The sequence below is a fragment of the Chanodichthys erythropterus genome, chromosome 8, assembly GCF_024489055.1.
Source record: "Chanodichthys erythropterus isolate Z2021 chromosome 8, ASM2448905v1, whole genome shotgun sequence".
Lineage (NCBI taxonomy): Eukaryota > Metazoa > Chordata > Actinopteri > Cypriniformes > Xenocyprididae > Chanodichthys > Chanodichthys erythropterus.
The window spans coordinates 1,194,993-1,207,698 of NC_090228.1; the positions used below are offsets into that span (position 1 = coordinate 1,194,993).

Below are 12,706 nucleotides of genomic sequence, written 5' to 3' on the forward strand. Positions count from 1 at the left end.
CAGACATGGCCGAGGCTGCGTCTGTAAACATTTCCCCTGTTTGCTTTGCTCTTAGGAGTCTTGGAGGAGTTTGCCGGGACCAGGTCCGGCTCACCTTGATCGCCCCATGATGGCCGGGTAGAGTGTGGTCATGTCTCTCCTCGACGGCTCTCCTTGGGAGATTCTGATCAAGAAGGACCTTCTGTCCCAGGCAGGCGGCTTAATACTTCACCCCCGCCCAGAACTGTGGAAACTGTGGGTTTGGCCTCAGCTCATAGATTCTGGTCTCTCAACTGAGGTTGTTGAGACCGTCCTTCACTCCAGAGTTCCCTCCACGAGAAAATTGTATGCCCTAAAGTGGAGAGTTTTCAATTCTTCATGCAATGGTTGTCAGCTGGACCCAGTTAACTGCCCTGTTGGTACAGTACTGGAGTTCCCGCAAGAGCGATACACTGCAGGGTTATCCCCGTCCACTTTAAAGTTTTATGTGCCAGCCATAGCTGCTTACCACATTCCTTTGGGTGGAATGTCTATTGGTTACACGTTTCCTCCATTGCACATTGAGTATGCACTAGGTTCCCAGCTTGGGGCTTTGGTGCTCCAAGGCCTGTCCCTGGCTCCCTTTGAGCCTACTGAAGAAGTTTCTCTAAGATATTCTCTAAGATATCACTTCTCTTAAAAGGATAGGAGATCCACAAGCTCTGCTGATTGCCTTTTCATGACTGGAATTTGCACCAGGCATGGTAAACGCGTTCCTTCACCCTAGGTCAAGGTACTTCCCTAAGTTCCCCACTAATGTGGCTATATCTATTGTGCTGCAAGCCTTCTGTCCTCCTCCCTTCAGGAATTCAGACCTGGAACGTAATATTAATCTGCTGTGCCCAGTTCAGACGTTAGATGCTTATGTTCACAGAGCTGCCCTGTGGCGTAAGCTTGAACAATTGTTCACCTGATTGGGTCTCCTAGCAAAGCGTCCTCAGCATCTAAGCAGAGGATGAGCAAGTGGATAGTCGAGGCTATCTCTCTTGCTTATGAGTCTGATGTCAGTCCGAGCCCACTCTCCTAGAAGTATGGCTGCCTCTAAGGCTCTCTTGTCAGGAGTTTCTCTTCCAGATGTTTGTGATGCGGCAGGCTGCTCCTCACCGCACACATTCGTGAGGTTCTACGACCTGGACATGAGCTCTACACCACGTGCTCATGTGCTCTTGTTCCAGTCCTAGTAGATTTCACACTAGACAAGCACTTGTCATTATGAAGGCATGGGTATAAACGTTCCCACAGAATCAATCAACACAACCAAAGTGTTCCCTTGAAAGGGAACGCCTCTGTTACAACTGTAACCCTGGTTCCCTGAAGAGGGAACGAGACGCTGCGTCACCCCGCCATACTTCCGCCGTGCTTGTTGTCATTAGAAGCTAGCGCTGCACTGTTTGGGCATGATCTATAGTTTCTTGTTTGTCACCCGGTTCTGACGTCACACCATTGGACTAATTTCACATCACGCAGAGCGTTCCCACAGCATCAAACGATGCAGTGTCTTGCTCCCTCTTCAGGGAACCAAGGTTACAGCTGTAACAGAGGCATCTAACGTTTTTGTAATGTTTTTACTTGTTTCAGAATGTTCAGAGAACATTCAAAAGTAACATTCCCATAATGTTTAAAAAAAAATGATGAAATGGAATGTTTTCTTAACATTCACATAACCAAGAAAAAAACATTTTTTAAACATTGGATGTTTCGGATGTTTAGCGAACATTCAGGAACTTAATGAAAATGTTAGCAAAATGTTCTTAAAACATATTCTTTTAAACAGGTTTCCATCACACACACACACACACACACAGGAAGTGATGCAGATGTCTGTTGGGAATCCAACTGCTCAATATCTAATTGAGACATTCCATGAGCGCGGAGCAGAACGAGGCATCTGATGAACATTAACCTGATCTCCATGCCTGTGTGTCTGTGAACACTGAACTGATGCTATATTTTTACCTTAACAGATAAACGTGTGTGTGTGTGTGTGTGTGTGTGTGTGTGTGTGTGTGTGTGTGTGTGTTACTGCCTCCCGGCCTGGTTGATTTATGAGCTTTCAAAGTTCTGTAAGCTTCAACCACCAGCTGCAATTCAGATGGTGAAGAACTGAACACACACACACACACATATATTTGCTCACATTAGCTTGTCTTGACTCTGAATCACGCACAGAGTTGTGGGGGTGTGGATGGGCGTTTCTGATGCCTCGTTAAGTGGCCGTTCTGAAACAGACCATTAACCCTCCACAGCCCTGTGAAAGTTCAGCAGTCAAAAAGAGTGATGTGTGATCGATTCATGCAGTGAATCAGGTGTGAGTTTACCCAGATAACAGGGAACGTTGTGGCAAGGTTCTTCCAGTAACGTTAATAGAACATTCGTTCAAAGTTATCTAAGGTTCTCAAAACATCATTTATACACCCTTTCATCCCCCTGAAAATGTTTAGTATAAAACAAATCAGAGATTAAACTATTTGCATAATCATGCTTTCATTAGCATAACCACAATCACACAGAGGAAATATTAGTCATTACCAAAATCCTCTGTGAATATGTATAAATCCTGCTGATATGTAAATAAAACACACAAAACACAATTAATTCTGAAGCACATTTGTTGTGTGCGTGCGTTTTTTTAAATTTATCAAAACATGTAAATATGACTTATTCAAAACAGATTCACCAATGTAATGGGTCTGGAGGGAAAAGCCAATATCTTATTATTAAATGAACATTAATCTGAGTGCATGTATCCATCATAAACAGATCAAATACAGCAGTGAAACGGCGCCCTCTGCTGCCCACAGAATGGCATAAACACCATTGACACCATCCTCCTAAATCTAGCTATTTAAAGGGACAGTGCACCCAAAGATGAGCACTTACCTTCAACCTGTAAGAATTTCTTTCTTCTGCTGAACACAGAAGAAGATATTTTGAAGAATGTGGGTAACCAAACAGTCTTCCATAGTATGAAAAAAAAAAAAAAACTATGGAAGTCAATGGGGCCAATCAACTGGGAACATGATCCCAGATGTGCTGAACACTTTCAACAGCAGAAAATATGCTCTTGCTCCCTCTAGTGACCGATCACATACTAACACTCATTTTTGTACAGGTTCATCTAACAATCTAGCCAGCTAAATGTCCATTAGGTGAATGTTTAGGGAACATTCCATTTTGTACTTTTTCAATCATTAAGAAACATTACCTGAGAATTTTCTCTAAACTTTCCAAAACAAGTAAGCAACATTTAAAAAAACGTTAGAAGAACATCCAACTGAAAGGTTTCAGGGGAAAAAAACAATGTATAGATAATGTTTTTGTGCTAATGTTCCGAGAAGACCGGACAACTTTGAACAAACGTTCTATTAACGTTACTGGAAAAACGTTTGCCAGAACGTTCCCTGTTCGCTTGGATGGAGAACGGACAGAGACGTGGCAAAGAAGTTACAGAAGTTCCCACAGTCACACAACATCTCTAACAGTGTTAAATCACACACTCTCCAAAAACACCTACACACACTCTCACACACACACACACACACACACACACACACACTTTCTGCGAGAGTCTGACCAAAGACTGCAGTTCACAAACACACAGATTCATAACAGTCACCAAAAACACTATTGTTTTTAACAAACTATTAAAAACAAAATAATTATTAGATGAAAAACCTGAATGAATGTAAACATCTATAAACAAACACAAACAGAATCGAGCATAGTGAACATGAATACACATGACCCGGTCAAACTCAGCTCTGATTGGTCATGGTGTGAATCTACACAGATCCTTAATGGACACAATAACACTCCAATTAACACTTGCACACACACACTCCAGTATATTCCCATAACAACACCTCAATGCACACACACACACACACACACACACTTCACACACTCCAGTATATTCCCATAACAACACCTCAATGCACACACACACACACACACACACACACACACACACACACTTCACACACTCCAGTATATTCCCATAACAACACCTCAATGCACACACACACACACACACACACACTTCACACACTCCAGTATATTCCCATAACAACACCTCAATGCACACACACACACACACACACACACACACACACACACACTTCACACACTCCAGTATATTCCCATAGCAACACCTCAATGCACACGCACACACACACACACACACACACACACACACACACACACACACACACTCCAGTATATTCCCATAACAACACCTCAATGCACGCACACACACACACACACACACACACACACACACACACACACTCCAGTATATTCCCTTAACTTTCTATTCATCAAAGAATCCTGAAAAATAAAATATATCATGATTTCCACAAAAATATGATTGTTTTCAACATTGATAATAATCATAAATGTTTCTTGAGCATCAAATCATCATATTAGAATGATTTCTGAAGGATCATGTGACACTGAAGACTGGAGTAATGATGCTGAAAATTCAGCTTTGATCACAGGATATAAATTATATTTTAAAATATATTCACATAGAAAACAGATATTTTACATTGGAATAATATTTTACTATTTTTACTGTATTTTTGATGAACGTTGGTGATCATAAGGGGCTTCAAAATCATTTAAAAATCTTACTAATCCCAACTTTAGAATGGGTACACGTGTACACACACACACACACACAAAAGTGAGCTACATTATACTTTATACTATATAAATGTATCTTGTCAGTGTTGTGTGATGTGTGAGAGGAGTCAGTGTGTCTGGGAAAGCAGCAGTAAAACGCTGAAACGCTTCATTACGCGTTCAGACTTCAACACGTCCATGTGACGCCTGTGTGGGTCACGACCCCGACTCTCTCCATCTACAGTCAAACTCTGCTGATGATGAACAACATGGTGAAACATCTGTCCAAAAAACTTTCAGTAAAGGAAAAACTCCAGCTAACAGGGAACGTTGTAGAAATGTTCTCTCAATGTTCCAGTAATGTTAATAAAACTTTCATTCAATGTTATCTATAATGTTCTCAGAACGTTGCGGCAAGGTTCTCTCAACGTTATGAACAAACATTCTTAATAACGCGTTCATTTAAAGTCATCTGGTCTTTAATAATGTTCTCAGAACATTAGCACCATTATTAAGCATCATTATTACACATCACGTTTTTCTGAAATGTTACATTTTTTTAAAATGTAACTAGTTTCAGAACATTCCGAGAACATTCAAATGTAACATTCACATGGAATTTTCACTTAACATTTGCAAAACATTCTTAATTCGCTGGACTTTTATAAAGTCTTCATCCCTCACAGCCAGATTCAGATTAGTTTTAATGCATTTACAAATAATATTAAATGAACCATAAAATTCACACTTCATTCACTCTTATTTAGTCTCACGTTACAAATGAAACGTTTTATGGCAACACTGCGATTCAAAGAATGATCAGAAACAAAGCTTTGAATATTTAGATATTTATTTCAAGGAAATAAGTTACAGTTGGAATTCAGAATAATTTATTATAAATACTAAAAAATAAAATTCAATTCTTTTTATATACTGTACATATTTACATACTTTGACTAAATAAAGTGAATCAGAATTTGCAGTCCATATAAATAAAGATGTGTTCAGTTGAGTTCTTTCTCATCCTCTTCATCTTCATCATCATCATCATCATCAGTGTCTGAGTCCTCATACAGGCAGATCGTGGCCTGAACCGGATAGTTTCGCAGGAGAATCTCCGCGTCCTGGTACAAGTAATCGAAACACTGGGATTTGGGCCAGAACAACCTGCAGAAATAAAGTTGAAAGGGTGAGTTCAGATCTGAGGAGACGCAGGAGATCATCTCAACACGATTACACTCAGATCAAATGCTTACTTCACAGGGTGTGTGATGGTGGACACTTTAAAGTGTTGCTGGTCAGCGGACGGTCTTTCATAAGGCTGTTGAATAAAGAGAGAGTAATTTAACATCTGCTCATGAGTTAGTCTGAGGGTTCAGTGTTATGAAGTGATCTCATTCTGTACCTTAAGAGCGGCAGTTCTGCGTCCATGACTGGGTTTACTGACCCAAGGTCTCCAGGGCTTCACTTCAGCGCTTAATCCGTGTGTCAGAGTGATTTCCTCCATGATGTTTCCGGTCAGAATGATGTTCAGACTGAAGTCTCGAGCCCTTATATATACCCGCACGCGCGCTCGTGCCAAACGGTGCGTTCACGCCTCGCGTCTGACACGCGCGATGGTGAAGGTGTGATGTCACACTCCCGCCAACACATGGCGAGTTGACAAGAAAACTGGGGCCGTATTCACAAAACATTTTATATTACCACTAAGAGTTCTCCTAAATAGAAGTAAAAGTTCTTAGCTAAGAGTTTTCTCTTAAAACCTATTCACAGAGCTGCTGAGACAAACTTTTACTAAGGAATAGACTGAAGTCTTAAGCTAAGAGTAAGGGCGGAGTTGACCTTGTTGCTATGGAGTAAACCACAAGTGATTGGCTGATGGGGGAGGAGTCAGTGATTTAATCATAGAAATATTGTAGAATGAAAAATAAAGGTTTTAAAATACAAATGTTGCCCTATTCAAATTTTTTTTTTTAAATAAAAAAGTCAAAATAAAATGTTGCCATTGTTGCCATAAAGGTTTTAAAATAGGCTAAGTGTCACTAATTAAACTAGTATATAAAGTTAATTGTAAAATTTAATTTGTTAAAGATTTTTTTTTTTTTGGTGTCTATAAATCTATAAATCATAATGTATTGCATTTATAAAGAAAAAGTTCAGCACCCAAGGCTCAATCGCTATTGCCTCAATGGTGTACAGTGTCTTTGGGTGGATTAGGACTGTTTGTGATTTGGTCTTAGAGACTTAGGAGTCCTCTTGACTACTTCTAACTTCTCACAGACTTAGAAGCTAGTTTTAGCGCTAAAATGCTTTGTGAAATACTCTTAGAGCAAAAAATTAGGACTCCTAAAATTATGACTGACACACCCATTATTTTTAAGAGTTTCTCCTAAATCGGCAAGTTAGGAGCTACTTTTAGCCTTAAGATGTTTTGTGAATACGGCCCCTGATTCTTTAATGACTTGTGCTTGTCTCGTGTGTTTACGCACAGAAAATACTGAAAAATATGATAAATATTTCATTCTTTCACATGTAAGCGCTTTTAATTAATTCGGGTGGGTAATATTTATTTATAAAATGTGAGAACTCTCTGTTATTTTATGTTTTTATACATTATTTAATACGATCAATAACGGCACAATAGATTTCTGTAGGGTTTGTGCGCTTGTAATGATTGCGTAACTTCCGTGTATATATATCATGAAATGTTTAGTTTGATAGTTTGACGTTTTTTTAAAATGTTAACAGGTTTCATAATGTTTAGAGAACATTCAAAACTAATATTTCTATTTCTCTTTCCCTTTACGTTCAAGAAAAACGTTTTTAAAACGTTCAGGGAACATTCCCTTTCAGCTTAGCAAAACTGTCAGCTGTGATTGCGCATTTACTAATATGATGATTTGGTGATAATTAGAGGCTTTAGTTTAATCATATGTGGAGATCCAAAAGGTGTGAAATCCAAACCATTTGCTCTCAAACACAAACACAAACATGGCGCGTGCCGATCTGTGGCGCGCGCGCGCTCCTGCTGAGACTCGCGCGAGTTCATGAACTTTATTCTCCAGTTCAAGAGAGACAAACGCTCGAAATAAACATCACAGACACACAGATGAGAAGCTGGAGACGCTTACCTGTGCTGCAGTCTGACTGTCCTGCTGTGTTCTTGTGATTAATAGTGCTTTATTAGAGCTTTCTGAGGATAGAAAGCAAAGTTTAAACGCTAAAAGAGAACAAACACATCTAACTACAGAGGCGCTCGAGTGTGTTTGGTTTGACCTGGTGAAGTCATTCTCTTTTTTATGAAGGCAGATTCACCAATATTAGCGGCATCTGTTGTCTTTCACATTACAATCAGTCATCAATCAAATATCAAATCAAATCAATCCACTAGAGGACACTCTTACACTGAAATACTGAGATGTGTGCGAGTCTTTTTCATTCTACATTCACAACAACATATTTAACATCGATTTAGCCAAAAATGTGTGTGTGGAAACATCTATTTTATACTTAGCACACAATCAAAACAAGTGTGTGAGATTTTACTAGTTTAAAGGGTTAGTTCACACAAAATTATACATTCTGTCATTAATTACTCATTCTCATGTCGTTCCACACCCGTAAGACCTTCAGAACACAAATTAAGATATTTTTGATGAAATCCGATGGCTCAGTGAGGCCTGAGCAATGACATTTCCTCTCTCAAGATCCATTAAAGTACTAAAAACATATTTAAATCAGTTCATGTGAGTACACTGGTTCAATATTAATATTATAAAGCCACGAGAATATTTTTGGTGCGCCAAAAAAACAAAATAACGACTTATTTAGTGATGGCCGATTTCAAAACACTGCTTCAGGAAGCTTCGGAGCGTTACGAATCATGACTTGGATCATGTGTCAAACCGCCAAAATGGCTGAAATCACGTGACTTTGGCGCTCCGAACCACTGATTCGACACAAAAGATTCGTAACGCACTGAAGCAGTGTTTTTAAATATGTTTTTAGTACATTAATGGATCTTGAGAGAGGAAATGTCATTGCTCAGGCCTCACTGAGCCATCGGATTTCCTCAAAAATATCTTAATTTGTGTTCTGAAGATGAACGAAGGTCTTACGGGTGTGGAACGACACGAGGGAGAGTAATTGATGACAGAATTTTCATTTTTGAGTGGCAAAAATTTTAAGGGCAAACACACTCTTACAGCGAGGTCACAGATTGAAGAGTTTCTCTTGTATTAATAATCCTCCTGCAGAACAGGAATATTCTGACGCACAGGAAATTAAATCTGCTGAAGAAAGGATGATGTGCTGAACGACCTTCTGCTGTTTTCTCTTGTTGTTCCTCACATGAGACACAGAAGACGTTAGATGTATGAAAAGAGCAGCATGAAGAATCTGCTGAAGTGATTTTTAGAGCATCAGGTGTATTAAAGACAGATCAAAGACCCGTGTGTGTGTGTGTGTGTGTGTGTGTGTGTGTGTGTGTGTGAGTGAGCTCTGGACAGTCAGTTTGACAACAGATGTCTGTGTGAAATCTAATGACACTCTTCTCTCTCTCTCTGTCGTGTGCGGTACGATCACACACACACACACACACACACACACACACACACACACACACACACACACACACACACACACACACAGAGAGACAGGACTCGAGCTCACGCAGTGCTTCATCTGCTCTTCAACTTCATTCTTCACGGAGTCTCTGTTTAATGATCCATTTATCGTGATTTCTTCACTCATCATGATGCTTTTGGACTTCTGAAATATCTTGGACGAGTTCTGCTGAAACATGACTGAATATTCAAACCACAGTCGGTCCGCTGGAGATTATGAGTGGCATTATGAATACTATGATGACGAGGAGCCTGTGTCCTTCGAGGGACTGAGAGCAAACAGATGTGAGTATCTGCATATCATTCACTGTAGATAGATAGATAGATAGATAGATAGATAGATAGATAGATAGATAGATAGATAGACAGATAGATAGATAGACAGATAGATAGATAGATAGATAGATAGATAGATAGATAGATAGATAGATAGATAGATAGATAGATAGATAGATAGATAGATAGACAGATAGATAGATAGACAGATAGATAGATAGACAGATAGATAGATGTGTGTGTTTGTATTCTAAATGATGTTTTGTTTCGTCAGACTCTATCGTGATTGGCTTCTGGGTCGGACTGGCTGTGTTTGTCATCTTTATGTTCTTTGTTTTGACCCTGATTACTAAAACTGGAGCTCCACATCCAGAGTGAGTAAAACACACACACACACACACACACACACACACACACACACACACACACACACACACACACACACACACACACACACACACACACACACACTCTCAATTTGCTATATTAATATATTTATATGAATGAATTGTAAACAGCAGCTGAACCCCTCAGATGTCCCTGTAACTCAGCCGGCGTTCACACACTCTCAGTAACACACAGCCTTTGTTCAGATTTATTATTGTAGATGAAGCTTCAAGTGCGTCTCCATAGAAACAGCCAGTGTTGATGAGACTGATTAAAGTCAGTCTGTAATCACATATTCAGATGAGCAGAAACACTTGAGCTGCTGCTTATATTAGTCAATCAGTCTGATTGAATTAGTCATTAGTGTGCTGTTCACCTCATTCATGCATCAGACACAGCAGATTTAATAAGCTTATTACAGTTAGCTAAAACTATTAAAAATAAAGCTGAAATAAAATAAAATATTAATATTAGTTTAGCTAAACGAAATTAGTTGTTGCTTTGGCAATAAACTGAAATAAGTTGAAGCATTAAAATTATTAACTGGAAAAAAATAAACATAAAACTGAAATAAAAATAGATTAAACTAAAAATTTAACACAAAAATAAATTAAAATATAAAAAAATAAATTCTAATTCCAAATATTAATAAAACTATAATGAAATTAAAATAAAAACACAGGATTTAATTTTATAATTATAAATATAATTATTAAATATAATAAATAATTTAAATATAATTTGTTATACATTTATAAAAAAATAAATAAAAAACTTTTTATATTAATTTATATTTTATTGATTTCAACATTTTTTATATAAAAATATACATTTGTTTTTTTATATATATATATAATTTAAAAATGTAGATAAATTAAAAATTAAATATAAAACTTATGCCAAAATGGGAAATATTTCTCAGCAAGGACCAAGTTTGGCAAAGAAAAAAATTGTTTGATTAATTATTACAATATCTTTTTGTTGTTGTTGTTGTTACAGGGTTGTATGGTTGAGAATACACTTGTGTAAAAAAATGAGAAAATGCAACAATATTATTTAATAGTTACAAATTTGTCCAAAAAACTTTCTCTGTCTTTCTCTACAGGATCCCTGACCCGAGAGAAAAGCATCATGGTCTAGGTGACTGTGTGCTGGAGGTCGGCGGCTCTCAGGCCTTTTCTCTCCCGCCGCTGCCGGACGAATCACGTTCCCTCTTTCACTTCTACATCCACGAGGAGGAACAAGCCAAAGCTGTGATTGGCAGAGGGAGGCGTTGTGGGCGGGCCGCTGCTGGACTCCGCCTCCAGGGGACGACAGACGAAGACGAGCACTTCCTGTCCAACTTCAACATTCCAAACTTTGTGAACTCTGAGCAGAGCTCCAGCGTCGACGACTTACTGCTGTGTGAGCCGCCAATCATCACAGGCAGCCAATCACCTGTGCCGAAGAGCTTAGAGCCCGCCCACCCTTCTTATGATGTCATCCAGTATTAACACACAGATCAGTCAGACTCATTATTCAGGGGGACATCTGCAGTGTGGACAGCGGTCAGTGATTTTCAAGAGACGATCCTTTCACTGCAGTGCTGAGAACTCTGTGATGACAGTGTAGCTCTGATAAACAACAACCAAGAAGTGTGTGTCTGTGTGTGTTCCTTTGAGTCTTTATGAATGTGTGTGAGAGTGAGTGTGTGTGTGTGCATGAGCGAGTGTGAGTGTGTGTTTATAAATGTGTGTGCGAGTGTGTGTGTGCATGAGCGAGTGTGTGTTTGTAAGTGTGTGTGCGTGCGAGTGTGTTTGCGATGTGTCTGCGAGTAAGTGTGTGTGTGAATGAGTGTTTCTGTGTGCGTGTGAATGTGTTTTTAAGCGTGTGCGCGAATGAGTGTGTGCATGTTTGAGTGTAAGAGTGTGTGTGTGAGAGAGTGAGTGTGCGCGAGTGTGTGTGTGTGAGTGCATGAGCGAGTGTGTGTGTGTGTTTGTAAGTGTGTGCGAGTGTGTGTGTGTAAGTGTGTGTGTGCATGAGCGAGTGTGTGTGTGTGTTTGTAAGTGTGTGCGAGTGTGTGTGTGTAAGTGTTTGTGTGCATGAGCGAGTGTGTGTGTGTGTTTGCAAGTGTGTGTGTGAGTGTGTGTGTGTGTAAGTGTGTATGCATGCAAGTGTGAGTGTGTGTTTGTAAGTGTGTGTGCGAGTGTGTGTGTGTTGAGTGCATGAGCGAGTGTGTGTGTGTGTTTGTAAGTGTGTGTGCGAGTGTGTGTGTGTGTAAGTGTTTGTGTGCATGAGCGAGTGTGAGTGTGTGTTTGTAAGTGTGTGTGCGAGTGTGTGTGTGTGTAAGTGTGTATGCATGCGAGTGTGAGTGTGTGTTTGTAAGTGTGTGTGCGAGTGTGTGTGTGTGTAAGTGTGTGTGCGTGCGAGTGTGAGTGTGTGTTTGTAAGTGTGTGTGTGAGTGTGTGTGTGTTTTAGTGTGTATGCATGCAAGTGTGAGTGTGTGTTTGTAAGTGTGTGTGCGAGTGTGTGTGTGTGTAAGTGTGTATGCATGCGAGTGTGAGTGTGTGTTTGTAAGTGTGTGTGCGAGTGTGTGTGTGTGTAAGTGTGTGTGTGCATGAGCGAGTGTGAGTGTGTGTTTGTAAGTGTGTGCGAGTGTGTGTGTGTGTAAGTGTTTGTGTGCATGAGCGAGTGTGTGTGTGTGTGTTTGCAAGTGTGTGTGTGAGTGTGTGTGTGTGTAAGTGTGTATGCATGCAAGTGTGAGTGTGTGTTTGTAAGTGTGTGTGCGAGTGTGTGTG

The 12,706-nt window shown here is 39.6% G+C and overlaps 2 protein-coding genes across 2 annotated transcripts; one reads left to right on the forward strand and one right to left on the reverse strand.

Annotated features, from left to right (window-relative positions):
* Positions 1 to 5,645: 5,645 nt before the first annotated feature.
* ripply2 (ripply transcriptional repressor 2) lies at positions 5,646 to 6,148 on the reverse strand. Its single transcript, XM_067390783.1, has 3 exons — positions 6,047 to 6,148; positions 5,898 to 5,962; positions 5,646 to 5,808 (listed from the first exon to the last, which is right to left on the reverse strand). Exons 1-3 carry the CDS (start codon positions 6,146 to 6,148, stop codon positions 5,646 to 5,648), a joined length of 330 nt encoding a protein of 109 aa, XP_067246884.1.
* Positions 6,149 to 9,442: 3,294 nt separating this feature from the next.
* mrap2b (melanocortin 2 receptor accessory protein 2b) lies at positions 9,443 to 11,800 on the forward strand. The gene is made up of 3 exons (XM_067390785.1): positions 9,443 to 9,551; positions 9,817 to 9,916; positions 11,035 to 11,800. The coding sequence occupies exons 1-3, from the start codon at positions 9,443 to 9,445 to the stop codon at positions 11,420 to 11,422; spliced, it is 597 nt and encodes a 198-aa protein (XP_067246886.1). The 3' UTR covers positions 11,423 to 11,800.
* Positions 11,801 to 12,706: the final 906 nt, after the last annotated feature.

What these genes read in the sequence shown, in the direction of transcription:
- ripply2 (XM_067390783.1), bottom strand. Translation starts at nt 6,148, where the DNA reads ATGGAGGAAATCACTCTGACACACGGATTAAGCGCTGAAGTGAAGCCC. An exon ending in GCAGAACTGCCGCTCTTAAG is followed by an intron (nt 5,963 to 6,046) that starts GTACAGAATGAG and finishes TTTATTCAACAG; the next exon opens with CCTTATGAAAGACCGTCCGC. An exon ending in ACCATCACACACCCTGTGAA is followed by an intron (nt 5,809 to 5,897) that starts GTAAGCATTTGA and finishes TTATTTCTGCAG; the next exon opens with GTTGTTCTGGCCCAAATCCC.
- mrap2b (XM_067390785.1), top strand. Translation starts at nt 9,443, where the DNA reads ATGACTGAATATTCAAACCACAGTCGGTCCGCTGGAGATTATGAGTGG. An exon ending in GGGACTGAGAGCAAACAGAT is followed by an intron (nt 9,552 to 9,816) that starts GTGAGTATCTGC and finishes TTGTTTCGTCAG; the next exon opens with ACTCTATCGTGATTGGCTTC. An exon ending in ACTGGAGCTCCACATCCAGA is followed by an intron (nt 9,917 to 11,034) that starts GTGAGTAAAACA and finishes CTTTCTCTACAG; the next exon opens with GATCCCTGACCCGAGAGAAA.